A 21,252-nucleotide genomic window follows, 5' to 3' on the forward strand; every position below is an offset into this window, starting at 1 on the left:
TCATCAAATCGTGGAAGTCACATTCAAGTCATCTTTCCTTTTCTCTTCTCCCACACCATCACCACAATCCACGATTTCACCATTTCCCTGTCTAGTTGTGTGCAATGGTCTCCCCATGATCATTCTAAACCTGATGATGTCACACTTCTGCTTAATCTTGTAGCTTGGCTCTCTAGGTTGCGGGGTTAAGTTCAGATGACTTTTCAAAAACATGTTTTTAATTAAAATATAATTCCCCCATTTCCACCCTTTCCTTCCAACCCAACACCCCCTCCCCGAGGGATCCTGCCTCTATTTGTTCAAATCTGTCATCCCCCGATCCGTTCGCATTCGACAGCTCACACCGAACTGTTCTCTGACTATTCTGTTACTTCCCATGCTCTGTTCCTTCATTTCGAATCCCCTTCCTCTTTCGTCAAACTTTTCCTTCAAGATTTAGGGTCAGAATTACCTTTTCCAGGACTGCCCGCCCCCCACACTCCCACACACCGATTAACTCAGGTTATGCCCATATTTTATACAAGTTTTTGCTGTGATTTCCATTTACTCAGCTGTCTCTCAGGGGGCCAATGTTATTACGTTCATGTTCTCCACGCCAAGCCTAACGCCTGTCACAAAGTCGATTACACAAGAACTTGAAAAACGCTAAATCACAGGGGTTAGTGAATCACTGCCTGGGGAGATCAGAGATATTTCGGAAGCTTCTGTATACGGAAGTAGAGAGATATTTTTGAGGACTGGAAGCGGGCAAGGAGAATCTCCTGAGTGCTGGATATGAGGAAAATTGCTTCGCCGGTTTCTCTTCTTAGGTCTCTAGGCCAATTGGCTAGCAGGGCTGGTGGAACCAAAACAAGAAGAAAAACTGCATTTCCCGTCATGCCTCTGGAATCAACTCCCGATGACCCTCAACGTCCCCACCTCACTCACACGGAAGCGAAAGGGTCACTTCCGGTCTTGCAACCTCGGGAGCCGGCAGCGTTGATCTGCCCCTTTAGGGCTTTATCGGGAAGCTCCGCCTTTGCTTGGGTCTTTCTGGAAAGGCAGTTTCGATCTGGACCGAGTGGGACAGGTATTCCCCGGCCGCCGTGGGGGCTCCCGGGGCCGTGTGCTGCACGGGGCCGGGAGACCCCGTTTCTCTGGGGGTCTGGGGTTCCGGCGGGAGGGTCGTCGCCCGGCACTGACGTGTTGCCCTTCTTTTCTCCGCTGTCGCAGCGTCCCGGGCTCCTGCGTGTCTCCCATGGCGGATACGACCCCGAACGGCCCCCAAGGGGCGGGCGCTGTGGTAAGTGAGCGGCCTGGTCTCCATCAGCAGGAGCAGGCAGTACGGAAAGGCACAGAGCGTTCCAGAAGCCGCTGCCTGCGGGACCGGGCTTAGGGAGTGGAGTGCGGGTGGAGAGGAGCTCCAAGCTTGTTTCAGAAGCGGCTGCGGGCAGGCATGGAGCAGGTGGTGGCCGTCACCTGTCTGCCGGGGTACCGGGCCTCCTCGCGCCTTCCCACACCTCTGTCTCCGATCGTGTTCGGTCCCAAGGTTGAAGATGCCATCTGAGGCAGAGGCTTCCACCCACACGCCTCGCGGTGCGCGTAATACTGCCCTTTGTACCGACTTTAAGCCTTTTGAGAAATTCCGAAAGGGGGAGAGTGTTGCCTTCAATTTGCCTTATACTAGGAGGAATACTACCCTTTTGTAAACTTATAATTAAAAAATTGTTCTTTAAACATATATATATATACATATATATGTATACATACCGTTTTACAGCACCTCTATATACACACAGTTACCTTGCTGACCCATTTGAAATTCTTGCTAATGCTCAGTACTATTCTCTGCTTTACTCCATTTGAGAAGTTTAACATAGATGTATGGTTTTTTGTTGTTGTTTTGTTTTTCGAGACACGGTTTCTCTGTATTGTTTTGGAGGCTGTTCTGGAACTCTCTCTGTAACCAGGCTGGCCTTGAACTCACCGAGATTCACCTGCCTCTGCCTCCCGAATGCTGGGATTAAATGTGTGTGCCACTAAAGCCTGGCTACATTGCTGCATGTTAACCCAAGTAGTTTATGTTCAGATTTCCTGTTGTCCATTGGCACTTCTCCTCCTTGGGATTCAGCCATTGCATTTATTAGTCTTATCTCTTTACTCTCATTCAGTCAAGGAATGTTCGCCCTCTTTGGGTTTTGCAGACACAGGTAGTTTCAAATGTCTAGGCCTGTTCTGCGGAATGATCCAGAAACTAGAGTTGCACAACTGATTGTGTCCTTTTCAAGACACAAGAACCATTTATGCTGATTCTTTGGGGAGTTCAGATGTGCCGTTTAAGGTGATATCATCAACTGATTGGAAATTGTAAAAACAGTTTCCCCCTTTATAATTAAGAAGTTGTCTGTCCTAAATACTATGAGACTGTGTGAATAATTTGCCCTGGAGTGCTCACATCCAAAGATCCATCAAAATAATTGGGGGGGGGTGGAACTGTATATATCATACTTAAATACTTAAACCAACATCTGCCTTTTAAGCTCCTGTATTGTGTAGTAGAATGTACCTATGTAAAAAAAGGCCCAGAGGAGGGACTGGAAAGATGGGCTCGGTATTTAAAAGTGAATGCAGCGGTTTGCAGAGGACCCTAGTTCAGTTCTCAGCACCCATGTGGTGGGGGGGGGAGGAGGGGCGCTCACAACCACCTGTAACTCCAGCTCCAGGGTCTGGTCTCCATAAGTTACTGTATACACCACACCCATGTATTCACACCCAAGTACACATAATTAAAAAGTAATAAAAACAGGTCTTTAAGAAAAGATGTCTCAAGTGGATAATTCAGTGACATGTGATGAATGAAGTTACACAGATACTTATTTTGTTGGATGGCATGTGTAGAGGTCAGAGGAAAACCTCTCAGAGTCAGTTCTCTGCTTCCATGGTGGTCTCAAGGTTCAAACCCGGGTTATCAGCCTTGGCGGCTTGGACTAGGGTGTCTCAATGGCCCATCAAATGGATTTTTAAAGAAGAAGCTTGAGCATAGTAAACTAGATTCGTCCTTGCATTTGACTGCTTCTATAATCAGTTACATTTCAGGCATCATAGTATAATAGCAAGTTTCAATAGGATAAGCTAGCAGCATGTCTTATATTCCTGATATTGCTAGCATGTAATTAAAAGGCATGTAATAAATGCCCATGAATTTTAAATATACTTGGATTTTTCTTTTAAAAAAGTTTTGCACACATAGTAGAATGAAATTGCTTAAAAGTAATATTTTAAACTGTCAAATAAATGCATGAATGTGTTTTTAAAATCAGTTTATTGGAAGCACCAACTAGAAGCAAAAAAATCCACATAATGAGGATATTTATTATATGGGTATATAAACACACCCACAAGTGTTTGCATCTTGGTGTTAACTTTATTTTTGAGCATTGTAGTTAAAAATATAAAGGCCTCTTTAGAAATGGATGTGAGGTACATGTTAGTGATAAAGTGAATTTTAAGTTCTTGCTTTCATGATAAACTTAACCTAGGGCCACTGATAACAGGGTGAAGTTAGTGTGGGAGCCTATAGGGGATACAGAGAGTCTTATGATCTGAGAAGCAGATACCATTTCCTACTTGGCAGGCCTGTTTTGAGTGCCTTGGGTGTGCTAGGCCCTTCTGCATGTACATGACAGATAGTCTCCAGGCTGAGAGTTCAGCACTGACTTCAGGACTGACTCTCTCTTTGTAATGGTTTATTTAATCCAAACCTGATATTTGATTCCTTACTCAGTTCTGGGGCCTGACTGGGTTTGAGAGTTTTCTAAGGATAGACATTGCAGTTCTCTTGAGAGCCATTAGTTCTTATTTAACGTTGTTTAAAATAGATGGAGCCATTATTATAAATGTTGAAATGGCACAGAAAATTTTATATAGTTTTTTTTTTTCTCAAAGTGCTTCGTATGCTTTCACATATGTGTGAAGAAGCAGTTAAGTACCATGAGTTTCCACTTGATCAAAAGAACAAGCTGGGCGTTGGTGGCGCATGCCTTTAATCCCAGCACTCGGGAGGCAGAGGCAGGCGGATCTCTGTGAGTTTGAGACCAGCCTGGTTTACAAGAGCTAGTTCCAGAACAACCTCCAAAGCTACAGAGAAACCCTGTCTTGAAAAACCAAAAAAAAAAAAAAAAAAAAAAAATGTATGTTGCAAGGTGGTTGTTTAAATATCCTTCATAGGAATAAAAATGTATAATTTGTCCCTAACATAATCCGCACTTAGTTTAATATTTTTCTTTTTAAATCTAGCAATTCATGATGACTAATAAACTGGACACAGCAATGTGGCTTTCTCGCTTGTTCACAGTTTATTGCTCCGCTTTGTTTGTTCTGCCTCTTCTTGGGTATGTATTATCATATTTCTGACTCAGAGATGGCCAGTCAGCATTTATGAAATGCTTTTTAGCTTTAAGAATTATTAAAATGTGAAATGGCACAGGGCTAATTAACACAAACCCTATTTAAAATCAGCAGTAATCTATGATACCCATTTGGGGGATCTTCTATTGTGGTTAGTTTGACTGCTCATTGACAATCATGGTTTTTGCAATTCTTACTTTTTTTAACTTGACAGAGTCATCACTTTATATTATGAAGTTGGATGTGTATTTGAAATGATGCTTCCCAGAATCGGGAGTATATCCATGTAATTTGTTTTCTATTGACAATTTAATGATTTAGGTGTTGTGCAATTATGATGCAATTCACATAGGAGGAAGAACTGTGGTAGCTGTTGATGTCTCATGATAACTTTTCCTCTGGTAATTTGTAGGTTGCATGAAGCAGCAAACTTTTACCAGCGTGCTTTGCTGGCGAATGCTCTCACCAGTGCTCTGAGGCTACATCAGAGATTACCACACTTCCAGTTAAGCAGAGCGTTCCTGGCTCAAGCCTTGTTAGAGGACAGCTGTCACTACCTGCTGTATTCACTCATTTTCGTCAACTCCTATCCCGTTACAAGTATCCTTTTCTTGTCGTGACAGTGAAATTACCATACTAAGCTTGTAGGAGATGTCTTGATTCTTTTTCTGTTGGAAGGACACAGTAATGATGCTCCATGAAGCTTGTTTGTATGGACATATATCAATGTACAATTTCTGTTAACTCCCAAGAGCTGTTTTGGGAATTTAAACTTCATCTCTCAGTATTCTTGCCTTGTAAGCCTAGCAGATATTTAACAATTAACATTCAAAGCACAAATTTATACATGAATTCAGTATTTAAATCTTTATTTCATTGACTTCATATCTTGGGAATATGCACATTTTTATGATTATGCAATTTTTAAAAACATGCAACTTATTTACATGTATGAGTGTTTTGCCTGGTATATGTATGTATACCATGTGTGCTTAATGCCTGTAGAGACCAGGAGAGGTTGTTGAAACTGCTACACCTGAAGTTGTAGGCAGTTGTGAGCCACTGTGTGAGTGATAGGAAATGAATTTAGGTCCTTTATAAAAGCAGCCAGTGTTCTTAACCCACAGCTCTCTCTCCAGCCCTACAAATGTGTTACCTTAAAACAATAAATAATAAATTAAAAGGTCTTTGACTACCCCAGGTTCCAGTGACCTAGGAACAAAAGAAAATCCGTGAAAATAATTTGCTGATCATAAAATAGAAAGTAAGAACTTGAGTTAAGTATGGTGAGCCTGTGATCGTAGTTCTGGGAAGCACAGGAGGTATAGAGCCAGCCGAGTTAACAGAGCTAGTTTCAGGCCAGCTAAGGTTATGTAGTGAGACTTTGTCTCAAAGAGCAAAACCAGGCTAGCAAGTTGGCTCAGCAGGCTTATTCTTAGGAGTCAGGGAAGAGAAGGAATGAGAAGCAGCAAGAACATAAGGTAGGAAATGCTAATCTAATTCATAAAGAAACTGGGAAAAAGTGGCCCAGAGTAAAACTACAAATGTATTTGGGCCTTTGCTCTTTCTATGTGTAGTAGCAACCATGGCTGTCCTGGAACTGCACTTTGTTGACCAAGCTAGCCTCAGACTCACAGAGATCTGCCTCCTGAGTGCAGGAACTCCTTTGTTCTTAATGTGGTATTGTCCTTGTTCTGTCAGTGACTGGCACTTAAGAATAAAATGGTAGACTTTCCACTCCTTATCTTTTCTGAATAATCTAAAAGTGACATTGATCCAGGCATGTAATCACACCCCTATAATTCTATCACTTGGAAAGTGAAGGTAAGAAGTCAAGACTAGCCTGGTTTTCCATGAGACCCTGTCTCAAAACCAGAAGTTGGAAAAAATAAAGTGACATCAAAAGCTAAGCTGAGTCTCAGCCGGGTGGTGGTGGCGCACGCCTTTAATCCCAGCACTCGGGAGGCAGAGGCAGGCGGATCTCTGTGAGTTCGAGGCTGGGCTGGACAGACAGCCTCCAAAACAAAACAGAGAAACCCTGTCTCGTAAAAACCAAAAAAAAAAAAAAAAAAAAAAAAAAAGCTAAGCTGAGTCTCTTGAAGATTTGAGAACTGTAGACAATTAGGAAATAAAATACTCATTACAGATCTGCTTAATCTCTGTGTGGTCATTTGACAGAGGATGAAACTAGTTCTAAGAGAATGAGGTTTGTGAAAACCAGAACTGCAACCCAAATATCTTGACTTGTGTTGAAGGTTATACTGTGCCACTGTCTCTGTTACTGAATTAGACTTCATGTCTGGGGGCATCAGAGTTTAAGTTGAATTTTTATAAACTTTAGCAGAGTTTTACATAGGCCTTAAAAATGAGAAATTTTCAAGTTTTCAAGTTTAAAGGAGTCTGATTCATTAAAAAAGTTTTAAATTGGAGTCAGACTAAGTATACCTGTAATCCCACCCAGCACCTGGGAAACTTGAGGCAGGGAGGAATGAGTTTGAAGCCAGCTTAGACTGCAGAGTAAGAAGTGCGTTTGTGTCTTCTAATGTTTGGGCATACCTGCTCACTGGTTGGAATTAGTGAGTTAAGGTTATCATGAATTTGATACTCAGATTATTAGCATTTAGCAATTTCTATCTATACCATACCATACCTTCATCTGTACAGAAAAATAGGAGTGATTTATTTCTAGGTCTGATGTTGTTATCCATACATTTTAAGGCTAGTATTTATGTCATTCTGTCATTCATATAAATACTTGACAGATTTTCTGTTACTAACCTGGCAAAAATTGGAGTGGATTGTTTGCATTTTTATCTTTTAAAAAATTTAGTCAGGTAGTGATGGTACATCTGTGAATTTGAGGCCATCGTGGTCTGCAGAGTGAGTTCCAGGACAATTGGGGCTACACAGAGAAACCCCGTCTCAAAAACCAAAAAAGAAAATTTGCATGAAAATTACCTACAGTGTAAGGTTGGACTTAATATGAAAATTTAAAAAAAAAACATTGGATTTAATGTAAAAATCCCTTACATTTGTAATTAAACTGATAAGACCTGTGATAGATTTTATGTAAGCTAAAATTTACAATCTTTTTTACAAATTCAGTATTATTCAAAATGTTAAAACAGAAGGTAAATTTCCTCAAAGTAATAGAATTTAAACCCATTACTTTGACACCTTTGTCAACAGTGTAGACTCTGTAAAAGCAAGAGTTTCTGTGTTGAAGACCAAATTGGTCTGCTGGGAAGATGGCCTTTAGAGCTCTTACTGTCCTTGCAGAGGACCCAGGTTCGGTTCCCAGCTCCCTCCCACATTAGGCAACTCACAGCTGCCTATCTATCATTCTAGTTCCAAAAGATCAAGTCCCACTGACCTCCAAGGGCACCTGCATGTGTGTGGTGAACATAAACTTGTGCAGGTACACACACATAACTAAAAATAATAGTAACTCCTAAAAAACAAAATGGCCATTATGGGGTGAAAACTATATTCAATCATTTGGGTTGGCCTACATTTCAGCTTTGCTTAGCAGATATTTGTGGTGCTTTATTTTCCCAAATGGATGGTAAGATTTAGAAAGTGAGGAAGTTTCCAAGTCTGGCTCAGAAAGAAAGGTCATTCCACCAAACTCATTGTCAGGTGTTGCTTAGCTCCTCTTCACATGTGCACAGCGTGTACTCGGTGCACAGTGCTCGGCGACTTAAAGACTTTCCTTAACTGCTTTCTCCAGTGAGCATTTTCCCAGTCTTGTTATTTTCTTTGCTTCATGCTGCCACTTATACCAAGAAAGTCCTTGATGTGAGTAAAACCTTTTGTTTCTTTGACTTTTATAGTGTTGATAGTTGGTGTGAGTTTGAGTTTCAGACATTTTTCACCGAAAGTCCTTCTCTTTCCCCATAAACTTGCTAGAAAATTTTTTAGTGATTTGAAAGTTTAAAATTTGATGATTATATTGTTCATATGTTATAAAACAACATCTTTTGTAGAGAAAGGATTTTGTGACTTGCAGGGTGGTGGTGGCACATGCCTTTAATTCCTTTAATCCCAGCACTCAGGAGGCAGGGGCAGTTGGATCTCTGTCAGTTTGAGGCCAGCCTAGTCTACAAAGCGAGTTCCAGGACAGCTAGGGCTGTTACACAGAGAAACCCTCTCAAAAAACAAAGCAAAAATCCCATGTAACTTTTAAGTTTGATGAATTGGCAGAGAGCCGTCTTAAGTCGCTGTCCCTCTAACTTACTACATAAGAATATACACTGAGTTTTGTATAATAACAATAAGAGCTGCTTTCCTAGCTTGTTTGTTTGGTTTTTTTTGAGGGGGGGGGCTGGGGCATTAAGCAGGCAAACCAAGCAGACATGTACATTTGAATTAAAATACCAAGTTTAAGGGTTTTTGTTTTGTGTGTTGGGGGGATTTTTTATTTATTTATTCATTTATTTATCTGTTTTTGAGACAGTCTCTTATATAGCCCTGGCTGGTCTGCTTGCTTCTCTTTCTGGTGGTGATGCACACCTGAGGCAGAGGCAGGAGGATCTCTGTGAGCTCCAGGACAGCCTGGTCTACAGAGCGAGTTCCAGGACAGCCAGGGCTATACAAAAACCCTGTTTTGAAAACCCGGGTGAGGGGCTAGCATTTAATTAATTAACTTTAATGGTTTTCTTTTTTATACTTTATTTTATGTGTATTGCTGTTTTGCCTAGTGTATGTCTATATAAGTGTGTCTGGTCCCCTGGAATTGGCGTTACAGACAGTTGTGAGCTGCCACATGGGTACTGGGAATTGAACTTGGGTCTTCTGGAAAAATAGTCCAGTGCTCTTAACTGCTGAGCCATTTCTCCAGGCCTAATTTATTTCTTTATTTCTCTAGCCACATGAGCAATTAGATTCCAAAATTTGTGTAGTTATCTAAGGAGTCACAGATATTTTAATTATTGATGGGTGGTAAGCTTTTTGTTATGACTAGAGAGAAATAACCACTTTTTGGGGGGAGGGTGGAATTTAACCTTTTTATGGAAAATAAGAATGAAAATTTCTTTTTTAATGGGTTTTGGGTTCTTTTGGAAATAGAATAAAGCAATAAAGTACACTGAGTAAGTTCTTAGTTTGTAAACTCTTAAAGTCACTTTGAAATAACTGGGCTTTGGTTGTATTATCAATTAAATATGCTACTGATCTAAAGATAGTCATCAGTTCTTTAGAACTGTGAATCCAAAATATTTGCCAAAAAATTTGTGTTAGTACCAAACTGGCTTTTCTTGGCATTCTAAACAGTTGTCGCTGTGTAACTTTTGTGTTGCACTATAGTGTAAGTGATGTAGAGATGGCTTAAAGTACAGAAGATGAGTGTGATTGTATGTAAACATGGTGCCATTCTAAAGAGGTGTCCTGAGCCCCTCATATTTTGGTGTTAGGGTGACTAGTGTGTTGTTAAAGATGTCGTGTTCCTTCTAATGCTTGTTTCCTTTTTGTTTTAGGCAAAGGGTTCAAATAGTTTACCTCTGCTGAGATCTGTCTTGGATAAATTAAGTGCTAACCAACAAAATATTCTGAAATTCATTGCTTGCAATGAAATATTCTTGATGCCTGCTACAGTTTTTATGCTCTTTAGGTAAGAATTCAGATATACTTGTTTTGAAAGATTGATGACAGGTGAACATAAAGCCAGTCTCTCAGATTTCATCCTGCTCGAATCAAAGTGAGTTCAGCATGATTCCCTGAGGTGGAGCATTGCAGCTGCTTTGGGAGAACCAGGGCTATGTCTCTTTCCGCAAATGTTTTAACAGGCTTCTAAAATCATTATTCTTTGACATTGTCATGCATGTGCATAGAGCGTTGGTCATTTTACCATCCCACGGCCCCATTACTCACTCACTTTCTCTTTTCTCTTGTTGAAACCCTCCTTCTCTACAAGCTCCCCACACTTAGGAGTCTTTTTGCTTTTTAATTAATTTGTTGACTATTTAATTCATGTATATAATGCATGTGATTATTCTCCTCGCCCCCTTGTATTTTCCTTTCTTCCTTTTCAGTTCCTATTCCTTCTTACAAGTCCTTTTCTGATTTTTTTTTTGTTCCCCACTGTGTTAAATCAAAACCATCTGTGTGACCAGCGGTGTGAACTGTCCATCGGAGCCTGGTGGGCTCACCATTCAGTGAACAGCGGAAGATGTGACTCACTCCTCTCTCCCTAGCATCTGTGATAGGAAATTTGTCTTATACACCTGTGAAACATCATCTAACCCTTGTAAATTTTTGAGTTTTAAAAACTAATTTAAAAAATCGTATATATAGGAGAGTCTTTTGTCTTAGTTAGGGCTGCTGTTGCTGTGATGAAACACTGGAACCAAAGCAACTTGGAGAGGAAAGGGATCATGTGGTGTGTGAGTCCACATGACAGTTCATCATCAAAAAAAGTCAGGGCAGAAACTCTACCAGGGCGGGAACCTAGAGGCAGGAGCTGATGCAGAGGCCGTGGAGCGGAGCTACTTACTGGCTTGCTCCTTAGGGCTTGCTTGCTCGGCCTGCTTTCTTGTAGAACCCAGAACCACCTGTCTGTGGTGGCCCCACCCACAGTGGACTCCCCCACTGATCACTAATTAAAAACAGCGTGCCCTATGGGCTCACCTGCAGGCCTCACAAAACTAGTCAGCACAGGCTTAATTCAGCTCATTCTTGCCTTTTTTGAGATGATATAAGGAGATGTTTTAAAAGTATAGTCTTACAGTAACAATTACCTCAATTGTTTCCATATTTTGTTTGTAATCTGGAAATAATAGAGAAAACTTCTTTTGAGAGTGGAGTATTACAGCAGTATTGGTCTCTCCATTGGTAATTTTGCATTTGATTTTACGAGTACTTATCTGCTTGGATGCTTACTTTTATATTTTAGTTTTATAGATAAGCTAATAGGGGTATCTAACCTAGTGGCTTTTCTGGACTGTGTTGTCATCTACAAAGTTAGTGATCAAGCAAAGGAAAAAACCTCCCACAATATTTTAAATCAGGTTACTATATTATGTTGGCCTGGATTTTTAGCTCCATTGTGCCTCATATGGCCTTACAGGCTCCAGGTTGGACACACTTCACTTCTAAAGAACATTTTGTGATTAATTCTAGTTGGGGTTCTGTGTTCTCTGTTCCAGAGAAAGCAGTTTAATATGTGTGCATTTGTAATCCATTTAGAAAATACACAGCTGCTTGCGTATTTTATGAATGCTGTGCGTGGAAACCTGCATTCCAGAAGAGGGCATCATATCTTGTTATAGATGGTTATGAGTCATACTATGTAGTTGTTGCAAATCAACTCATGACATCTGGAAGAGCAACCAGCGGTTTGTTTGTCTGTTTGTTTTTTGTTTGTTTGGTTTTTTGAGACAGGGTTTCTCTGAGTAACAGTCTTGACTATCCTAGAATTCACTTTATAGACCAAGCTGGCCTCGAACTCATTGAGATCCATCTGCCTCTACTTACCATGTGCTGGGATTAAAGGTGTGTACCAGTGTTCTTAACTGCTAAACCATCTCTGTAGCCCCTGTTTGTTTCTTTTAATGGTTATTCATTATTCTGTTGAATTAGCATGTTCTATTTTATTACCCTGGTGTTTTGCATTTTTAGTTTTCCAAATATTGATCTAGTAGACACCTTTCTTAGCTTGCTTATACTTCTTTAATATAGATATCAGAATTAATTTTTCTGTGTTTAAGTGCACCTTGTGTTTAATAGACCATGTCATAATGTTCTTTAAATGTCTGTGTAGCATGAAAAATAAAAGACCCAGAGACAGATATTGGGGTTGAAGCCTCAAGCTGAAGATCAGAGAAGCAAAGCAGACAAGCCAGTAGATCTTACCTCTACTCAACTGGAATGTCAATCCTGACTCCACAAATCAATCCTCAGAGCAAAAGCTCTGAGTTCCTGTCTCCTCTTCTTTATATTCCTTTCACTGCCCAGCCATATTACTCCTGTCTCCACCTCCCTAGTGCTGGGATTAAAGGTGTGAGCTCTGTTACTCTTTACTCTTTCGTAGGTCAGGGTGGCCTTTACCTCAGAGAAATCCATCTGCCTTCCTCCTGAATCCTGGGATTAAAGATGTGCATCACCACTGCCTGACCTCTATAGCTTGTGGCTGGCCTTGCTTTCTGAATCCTCAGGCAAGCTTTAATAAATAATAAGTAATATATCACCACATCTATGTGTTTGCTCAGGCTTAGATTTGTAATCCCAGCACTGGGAAGGCTAAGGCAGGAGATTTCAAGTTCAAAACCACTATAGGCTATATATTAAGACTCTTGTCTATAAAAAAGACTATATACTTGTTTTTCATAATTTTGTTCATTTGTACAAGTTATTTTTACTGAGTATAAAACTTTGTACTTTTGAGTGGATGGTGGTGGTGCACTTGGGAGGCAGAGTCAGGTAGATCTCTGTGAGTTTGCATTCAGCCTGGTCTACTAGAGCTCATTCCAGGACAGCCTCCAAAGCTACAGAGAAACCCATCTGGTAAACACCCCCCAAAAAAACCCAAAACAAAAAACTTTGTACTTTCTAGTCTTTGTTGACTAACCAATGAAGATTTTATATATCTATTTTTTTTTTCCTGTACTAAGGATTGAACCCAGGGCCTGGCACTTTCTTAGTAAGCACTCTGTTATTGAACTGTACTATCCTCAATCCATTTTTACTTTACTTTTTTTTCTTATTTTGAAACAATTGCCTACACTGGCCTTGGATTTACAATCGTGCATCCTCCTCCTGAGTTTCTATCTGTTTTATTTATTTGTTTGTTCATGCCTGGTGCCCACAGAGACCAGCAGAGGCCCTGGAACTGGACTTACAGATAGCTGTGAGCTGCCATGTGGCTGCTAGAAGGCAAACCTGCATGTTCTACAAGAGTAGCAAGTGCTTCTAACTGTTGAGCCCCTTCTCCAGCCCCACTCTTACCATTTCCAGTTCCATCCTTTTTCCCCACTGCAAATGGTAGTATCTCATCCTTTTAAGACTGACTAGCTTTCAACCATGTGTGTATACTTAGGAATATGTAGCACATTTCTGTATCCATTCATCTGCTGGTACATACTTCAGTTGATTCTGTATCTTGGCTGTTGTGAATAGTGATGAGGTGCATGATCACAGTGATAATGCTGACCTCATTTCCTTTGAAGACTTGCCCAGAAGAGGAATAGTTGGATCATGAGGTAGTACATTATTTGTTCATTCCTGCTTTCCATATGTTTATACTAGTTTACATTGCCACTGCCCATTCAGACCTTCCTTTTTCTCTACATCCTCACCAGGCCTGGCGGATTTTTTTTTTTTTTTTGCTTATTTTCATAATTGCTGTTCTGATGAATGAATCTGTAATCTGCTTTGACTAACATTCTAACAATATTATTTTGGGGGTGGCTGGAGAGATGGTTCAACGGTTAAGAGCACTGGCTGCTCTTCCAGAGGTCCTGAGTTCAATTCCAGCACCCACATGACTCATAACCATCTATAATGGGATTTGATGCCCTCTTCTGTCTTGCAGGCATACAAGCAAATAGAGAAGTCATATACAAAAATAAATAAATCTTTAAAAAATATTATTTTTTAATGTGTAAACAAGGGAGACTTTTGGTTTTGTGTGTGTTTAATGTTGTTCATATAATTTTAATTACTTTAATCAATTAAAATCACTTATTTAAAGTTTATTTATTTTGGAGTCAAGTGCACAGATTTGACAAATGCTAGGCAAGTGTTCTACCGCTGAGCTATGTCCTCAACCTTCCATGTGTAGTAGTATATTAAATGTAGAATACTTAATACTTTACATATGTAACTTAAATATAACCAAAACTATAAAAATAAAAAATTGTGCTATCACTAATCTTTACATGCAACCTTCATGGCAGATACTCTATCTTATGAGTAGAGGCTATATTACTTAGAGCTCTGTATTGAATGATAAACCTACACTGGAGTTTATCTTACATATGCATGCACATATGTCCAAAGACAGATGGTCATTGTAAGTTTGTTCATTTGTTTCTTTTCCTACGGTTTCTTCAGGTCCTCTCTTCCTTTTCCCTCCGTTTCTGCTTCTCTACTTTCCCCACTTCCTTCCATGTTAGGTTTTGAGACAAGGCCTTGTTCTGTATAGCCCAGGCTCATCTTGAGGCAGTTTCCCACTTCTACAGCTTGAGTACTGGGATACTGAGACATAAGCACCCTGTTGTGGTTTTTGTTGTTTTGAGGGGATTTAATCCTCAAAACAAACAAAATCCATAGGTGCTTATAGGATGTTTTGCATAGTAAGCAGGCACTGCCAAGCTACACTCTCAGCTGTTGCTTTATTTCTTATCATATCTGAGAGCCACCTTAAATATTCAAACTCAGGAGGTTTGGTAGTAATAGTAGGAACATAAGACGGTACACTTGGAGCTGTAAAAGGAACAGGAAAATTTGCATGTTATCATATTCATATTACATGTTAATAGAAGTTAGAGTTGGTAAACAGCATATAAGATGTACCCCATTTCCATTTTTTGGATATGTGCAAGGACAAATACATGCTTTTTTGTCTCATGTTCATAGTAGTGTCACACTCTCTAGAGCTAGTAAATAGTTATTATATGATGAGCTCTGTGTTAGTGTTAGTCATTTTGTACACTTGTGTACATATTTGCCTAGAAGGATAGATTATGGGAGTGTTTGTGAATTTCATTAAGGGCTGACTTGGATGGTGGGAAACTGGGTTTTCAGTGAACGTTTTCTATGTTAAATTTTAGTTTGGAAAGTTGAAATTTTGTTAGATTATTTGTTGGGCAAAATGTATATAACATTAAGTAATAAGCTTATAATCACATAAATTGTTTTTATTATGAAAGTATTATACAAATTAGTATTGGGCCCTGACAAATTAGAATAAAGGGTTAAAAATACTAAGCTCTTTTTAATAAAAGATTTTGTAGTTTTTGTTTTTTATAAGTCAGGATCTTACTATGTGACTCTGACTGTCCTGGAACTCACTATATAGACCAGGCTGTCCTTGAACTCACAGAGATGTTCCTCTGTCAGCCTCCCAAGTGCTGAGATTAAAAGCGTGCTTTTAAGCCATGAAACCTGTCTTTAAAAAAAGATTTTTGTTGCATTTATTATTTCCTTGTACATGTGTGCGCACACATGTGGAGATCAGAGGACAGCTTTGAGGGGTCAGTTCTCTCCTTCCATCATGTGAGTCCCGGGTTCTGTCTCGGGTCTTCATGCTGGCCAGCCAGCACCTTAGCTACTGAGCCGTCTCTCTGGCTCACATCTGATTTTTTTCAAAGTTGCTCTGTGGATTTTCCTTTTTTTTTCCCCTTTGGTTTTTTAGGACAGTCCATTCCTTATAGGCGAGCTGACCTCAAACTGTCTATGCTTAAAAATGACCCTCTCCCTCCATCTTTCTACTGCTGGAGTTAGTGTTTCACTGCATCTATCCATTAAGTAATGTTAAATGTAACAGTAAAGACTGTTAAATTGTTGAATACGGTGCAGTTTACTAACCCTGCTGTCTCACTGTGTCCACATAAACTTGCAGTTATGTACAGTTTGTCTTCCCTCCCTCCTCTACAGCCAGAGCCTTGTGTGTGCCTGGTACTTGCTCTGTTTAGCACTGAGCTACAGCCATAGCTCCATTCCTGTTTTATTTTTAGTTATTTGAGTATCTTCTTTTTGGTTTTCCGAGACAGGGTTTAGGGTTTCTCTGTATTGTTTTGGAGGCTCGAACTCACAGAGATCCACTTGTCTCTGCCTCCCAAGTGCTGGGATTAAAAGTGTGCACCACCACCACCACCACCTGGCTTAACTTGGTTTTTATTAAGATTTAATGGTGGTATATATATGTAGTCTTAGCTCTCATGCTGCGATAGGAGGCTCAGGAGTTCTAGGACAGTCTGGGTTACATATTGAGACCCTGTTTCAAAAGCAAAAACAAAACCTCATTGAGCCCACAAAATGACTGGACAGGTAAAGACACTTGCTTTGCAAGCCTGGCTATCATATTTTGATGCCGGAACCCAAGGAAAGGTAGAAGGAGAAATCCAGCTTTGCCCTCTAACCTTTATACACACACACACACACACACATACACACACACCAATTTTTAAAAATACCAACAAAAACTTTGATTTTTTTTATCAGATCTCTGCTACTTATAGAGATAATATTTTCTGAGTTTTAGTATTTATAATTTTGATATATGTGTATATTTATAAAAACTTAGTAAATAGCGTTTTGTTCCTTTCCAGTCATCTATATCCTTCTATTTCTTTTGTAAGAGTAATTTGTGCCTAGATAAGGTAATTGTTACTGACCCATCTGATGAAGACACACACATTTCCCTTTTAAATTGCTTGTAAATTTTGAATGTATGTATGAATTGGCAACATGTATTCATCACCCTTGTGTTTGCTTATTTCAGTGGCCAAGGAAGTTTGCTCCAGCCTTTCATATACTATCGATTTCTTACTCTTCGCTATTCCTCTAGAAGAAATCCATATTGTCGGTAAGCTTAAATCTCTTTTGTTTAGTGTAGTGTCCAGATGTAGTATTTATAACCCTTAGAAATTTCTTAACTCGTTGTTTAGAACTTAGAAGAAATATCTTTGAAATTTAAGTGAAATTTAAAACTAGCTGGGGTTAGTGAAGACGTATTTGAACAGTCATCTTCGCTTAGTGGTTTCCATCCTGATAAAGTCACTGTAAAGCTGAAAATGCACTAAATACACCTGCCTCAGCCAACAGCTTATCAGCACAGTGCTCCATAGGATGTCTATGTTACACAGCATGTTGCTAGCCTCAGGAAAGGTGGAAATCTGCAAGATGCTGCTGCTGAGTGCATACTACTTTTGCATGAGTAAAGACACTGGAAGTTAACCCATTTGAGTTATGGGGACCTTACATTTCTTTTTAGAAATTGAAGCTAGTTATCTCTAACATCTTTTAAAGTTCTAATGCCTAGAAAATATATGAAACTTTTAAGTTCCGTTCTTAAGGACTTTCTTAGTTGAAACAAAGACCATAGGTATGCAGCAGTGTAGCTTCCTATACTTCTGTTACACAAGGTCTAAAAAGCTCATAGCCAGGCAAGGTGGTGCACACCTATAATCCCAGCACTGTGGAGTCCACGGCAGTTCTCTGCACTTGGGCACAGTGAGTCAGAACATAGGTGAAACTTGCAAGTAGTCAAAATGACCCTTGAGGATCCCTCAGATTGACTGATAGTACAGTATACAGTATGCATCATTTTGAATATGATGTGTATGTATGTAAGCATGTATAATATGTAATGAAAGGCACTTTATGGGCAGTATAGGTCAGGCAAGGAAGGCCTCTTAGCCTGGAAACATGAAGCAACACAGCACCATCAAAAGCTGCAGTAGGAAGTGGAGTGTGATATGAGGTCGAGCAGACTGTGTGAGCTGGTGGGTACATTTTAATCTGAATGAGCTGGTTTGATCAGTATCCGAGTTGTAAAGTGGGAGTCACTGAGTATGTTCAATGTTGTCTCCATTAACTTCATAGCCCTGAAATTCCTAATGTCCAGAAAAGCTCTGAAGAAACAGTATGTGGCCTGGTGTAGTGGTACATGCCTTTAATCCCAGAACTCAGGCAGAGGCAGGTAGATATCTGTGGGTTTGAGGCTAGCCTGGTCTACAGCATGAGTTCCAGGACAGCCAGGTCTACACAGAGAAACCCTGTTTCAAAAATAAGAAGGAAAGAAAGAAAGAAAAAAACAAAGTGTGTGGATTGCCCGTGTTATGTAGTTTTTTGGTCTTTTAAAGAATGAATTGAATTTGTCTGTAAAATGTGAAAACAGACTAGTAAACAAAAAATGTAGATAATTCCTTTTAGCTATAGCCATTGTTTTTTAAAATGCTTTTTGTTACTTCTCTACTCAAAAAGAGACTGGATTTTGAGAATGTTGTCTGTGGTGAGTTAGGAATCCTCATGCTATCCTGGCTGGCCCTGAAATCCTAGGGTTCCCACCTCATACACAATTCCTGAGGACTAGATAGATGTTCATGGGCATAGTGATATTTTAGTTATGATTTACTAAAGCTTGACTGAGGATTCAGAAAAGCAAAGTCAACCACAAGCCTTAGAAGCCAGGCACACACCTTTAATCTCAGCAGCCACAAGCTAGGAGATGTGGTACACACCATTAATCCTAGGACTCAGGATTAAGAGATAAATGGATTTCTGAGTCTAAGGCCACCCAGATCTACACAAGGATGAATCAGTCTAAAAGGATTATAGCTCACACCTTTAGTCCTAGAACTCATGAGAAGTATATAAGTCAGTATTAGGAGTCAGTATGAAGCATTCATTCTCCAGCCACACTGAGGAGAGATTATAGTCTGAGGTTTGGTGAGAGTTCGTGGAGACAGGATCAGCCCGTTCAGCCTGAGGGAGAGGTAAGAAGCTAGTGGCCAGCTGCTTTGCTTTCTGATATTCAGCTTGAAGTTTGAACACTAATTTCAGTTTCTGGGCCTTTTAGTTTTTTGTGTTACACATTGGTGCTCCACGTCGGGGATTGAAGGTGTGTGTCTGGCTTCATAAATAGTCATCACTACACATGGGTTCACCTTTTGTATATTCCCTACAGTATACTCTAGGTCCATCTTTGGCTTACATTTTTGTTGTTTTTCAAGACAGATCTCACTGTGTAGCTCTGGCTGTTCTGGGACTTAGTATGTAGACCAGGCTGACCTGAACTCAGAGATCCACCTGCCTCTGCCTCATAAGTGTTGGGTAAAGGTATATACAACTACACCCAGCTACTTCTTTAAATTCTTTTCTTCTGCTGTTTCTCAGCTTTTCTCAGCATTGTTTGTATTTGTTGCCTTTTGTTGTTTCTGAACAGCACTATTTTATCTGACAGGAACTTGTTTAATGAACTGAGGATTGTTGTCGAGCACATTATAATGAAGCCCTCCTGCCCGCTGTTTGTGAGAAGACTCTGTCTCCAGAGCATCGCCTTCATTAGCAGACTGGCACCAACAGTTGCGTAGTTTAACGTCTAGCTAAGCTGTGGGTAGAAGATAAGCAGTAGTAACTGGTAATTCGGATAGGAGTCTCAAATGACAGGTCTAACACCGACCTCAGTTCAATTTACATGATTTACATAAATGCATCTCAGTGCAAAAGTAACAATTTTCCTGGCATGTTAAGTCAAACCTTAAACAGTTTCTGAGAAAATTTTACTGTACATTATTGTTCGTTTTTATGTAAGTTTGTATTTAGTGATAAATGTTACTAAATTGTTTTAGATGCTTCTGTGCTTACATCATGAAATACATTTATTTCTTTTTAAAAAAGAATTCTGAAATTTGTTTCACCCTAACCATTGACCCAAGATATGTCTGGAATGAGTTCATTATGGTAATAGATGAATTTAGTGTATTTTGAGACAGTATTTTTCCATTCAGTAATTTTGGTTGAGATTTTAACAGCAGCGTGTTCCCCTGCAGTTTCCTTCCATCCTGACGTTGTGCTGCTCTGTTAGGACAGTTGTGTTTAGCCTGCACCATTACAAGGGGATTCTGTACCTATTTTATGACCTACTAAGCTTTCATTTCCATTGGTACATCTGTGACCTTGATAGTGCTGGAAAACAGTTTGACTATAAGCCTGTTTTGGATTAGCTGTTTGGGATCATATGACCATTTAGTCTAGAAGGCGGTAGTGAAACAGAGTTCCTTTTAATGACCTACATTTTACAAATGTCCACAGACACTTTAATGACCTACATTTTACAAATGTTCACAGATAGACTTTCAGTGTTGCTTTAGTTTGTAGAAATACCTAGTTCAGATTCTTAACTCTAGTTTTCTTGATTTCTTAGGCTTGAAATGTCCTAGAAATTTGCAGCAGCAGTTCTGATGCCTTTGAGAGGATGTGATTGAAGATTGAGCATGTATTACACTTGTTTGTTCTGAAATAATGAAGAATGTTCTGTAGATTACATGCTTATCCAGCAAATATGATTCAAAAGGTTAAATGGAAAGGTTTATAGGTAAGGTAATTAAATAGGCCTGGGTAATAGTTGAGGGGGATAATGGGTGTTCCAGCTTGGTAATGCATACATGAACTTGGGGGGATTGAATGTATAATGCATCTATGATTGGGGCTGGATAATATGTTCAAGTCTTTAATTGAATTCCCATCACTTCCTTTATAAAAGTCATTTTGATCCTTACTCCTGTTGCATGATTGGAAATGTTTAAACGCACAGTTTTAGTATAGAGTAATGCAGTGTGGTCTTTTTGGTACCCAGTTCTCCTCTATCTGCATGTAATTTGGATTTCTCAAATACATTCATTTAGTGACTTTTAACATCAGTTTTCTTTTTGTTTAAGCTCCTATTCTTTAGAAAGGTGATAGTCTTGGGGTAAATTTCCAGAAAAACTACTTGACAGCTTAGCTTTAACCAACTACCTTTACATTTTTAGATATTTATCCACTGAGTTGGAGAAGCAACCTCATAGTATCCAGTTGATTTTTTTTATGTATGTGTCTAGCCTCCTTATCACTATATGTGTAATCTGATGGTTTTAAAAATACAACTTTGTAGAGCAATAAAGTGACTATAATGTCATGTAAGCATACTGATTTCTAATGATGTTTTAAAACATTGTCTTGAATGACATCAAGTTCTGGCAGCTAAAGGCATTTATTTTGAAATGTTTTTTAGTTTTCCTTGCCCTTTTTTTTTTCAATCGTGGACCATTTTAGACTCATAAGAGGTTCAAATAGTGCTGAGAGTTTCTGTGTACCTCTTCCTTAACTATTTTTATATTAGCATCTTTTAATTGGTAGGACTTTTATGTAAAGTAAGATAATATA

At 39.4% G+C, this 21,252-nt stretch overlaps 1 protein-coding gene across 2 annotated transcripts; it reads left to right on the forward strand.

Moving 5' to 3' along the window:
• Positions 1-917: 917 nt before the first annotated feature.
• Positions 918-21,014, forward strand: Tmem33 (transmembrane protein 33). Of its 2 annotated transcripts, XM_005074360.4 has the most exons (9): positions 918-1,069; positions 1,213-1,282; positions 4,276-4,370; positions 4,799-4,986; positions 8,117-8,184; positions 9,861-9,994; positions 16,826-16,909; positions 19,289-19,409; positions 20,252-21,014. In XM_005074360.4, the coding sequence occupies exons 2-9, from the start codon at positions 1,238-1,240 to the stop codon at positions 20,255-20,257; spliced, it is 741 nt and encodes a 246-aa protein (XP_005074417.1). In that variant the 5' UTR covers positions 918-1,069; positions 1,213-1,237; the 3' UTR covers positions 20,258-21,014. The 2 variants fall into 2 exon arrangements, with proteins under 2 accessions (XP_005074417.1, XP_005074416.1); XM_005074359.4 differs by having other exon boundaries at positions 19,289-21,014.
• Positions 21,015-21,252: the final 238 nt, after the last annotated feature.

The sequence above is a fragment of the Mesocricetus auratus genome, unplaced genomic scaffold, assembly GCF_017639785.1.
Source record: "Mesocricetus auratus isolate SY011 unplaced genomic scaffold, BCM_Maur_2.0 Super-Scaffold_100006, whole genome shotgun sequence".
NCBI lineage: Eukaryota > Metazoa > Chordata > Mammalia > Rodentia > Cricetidae > Mesocricetus > Mesocricetus auratus.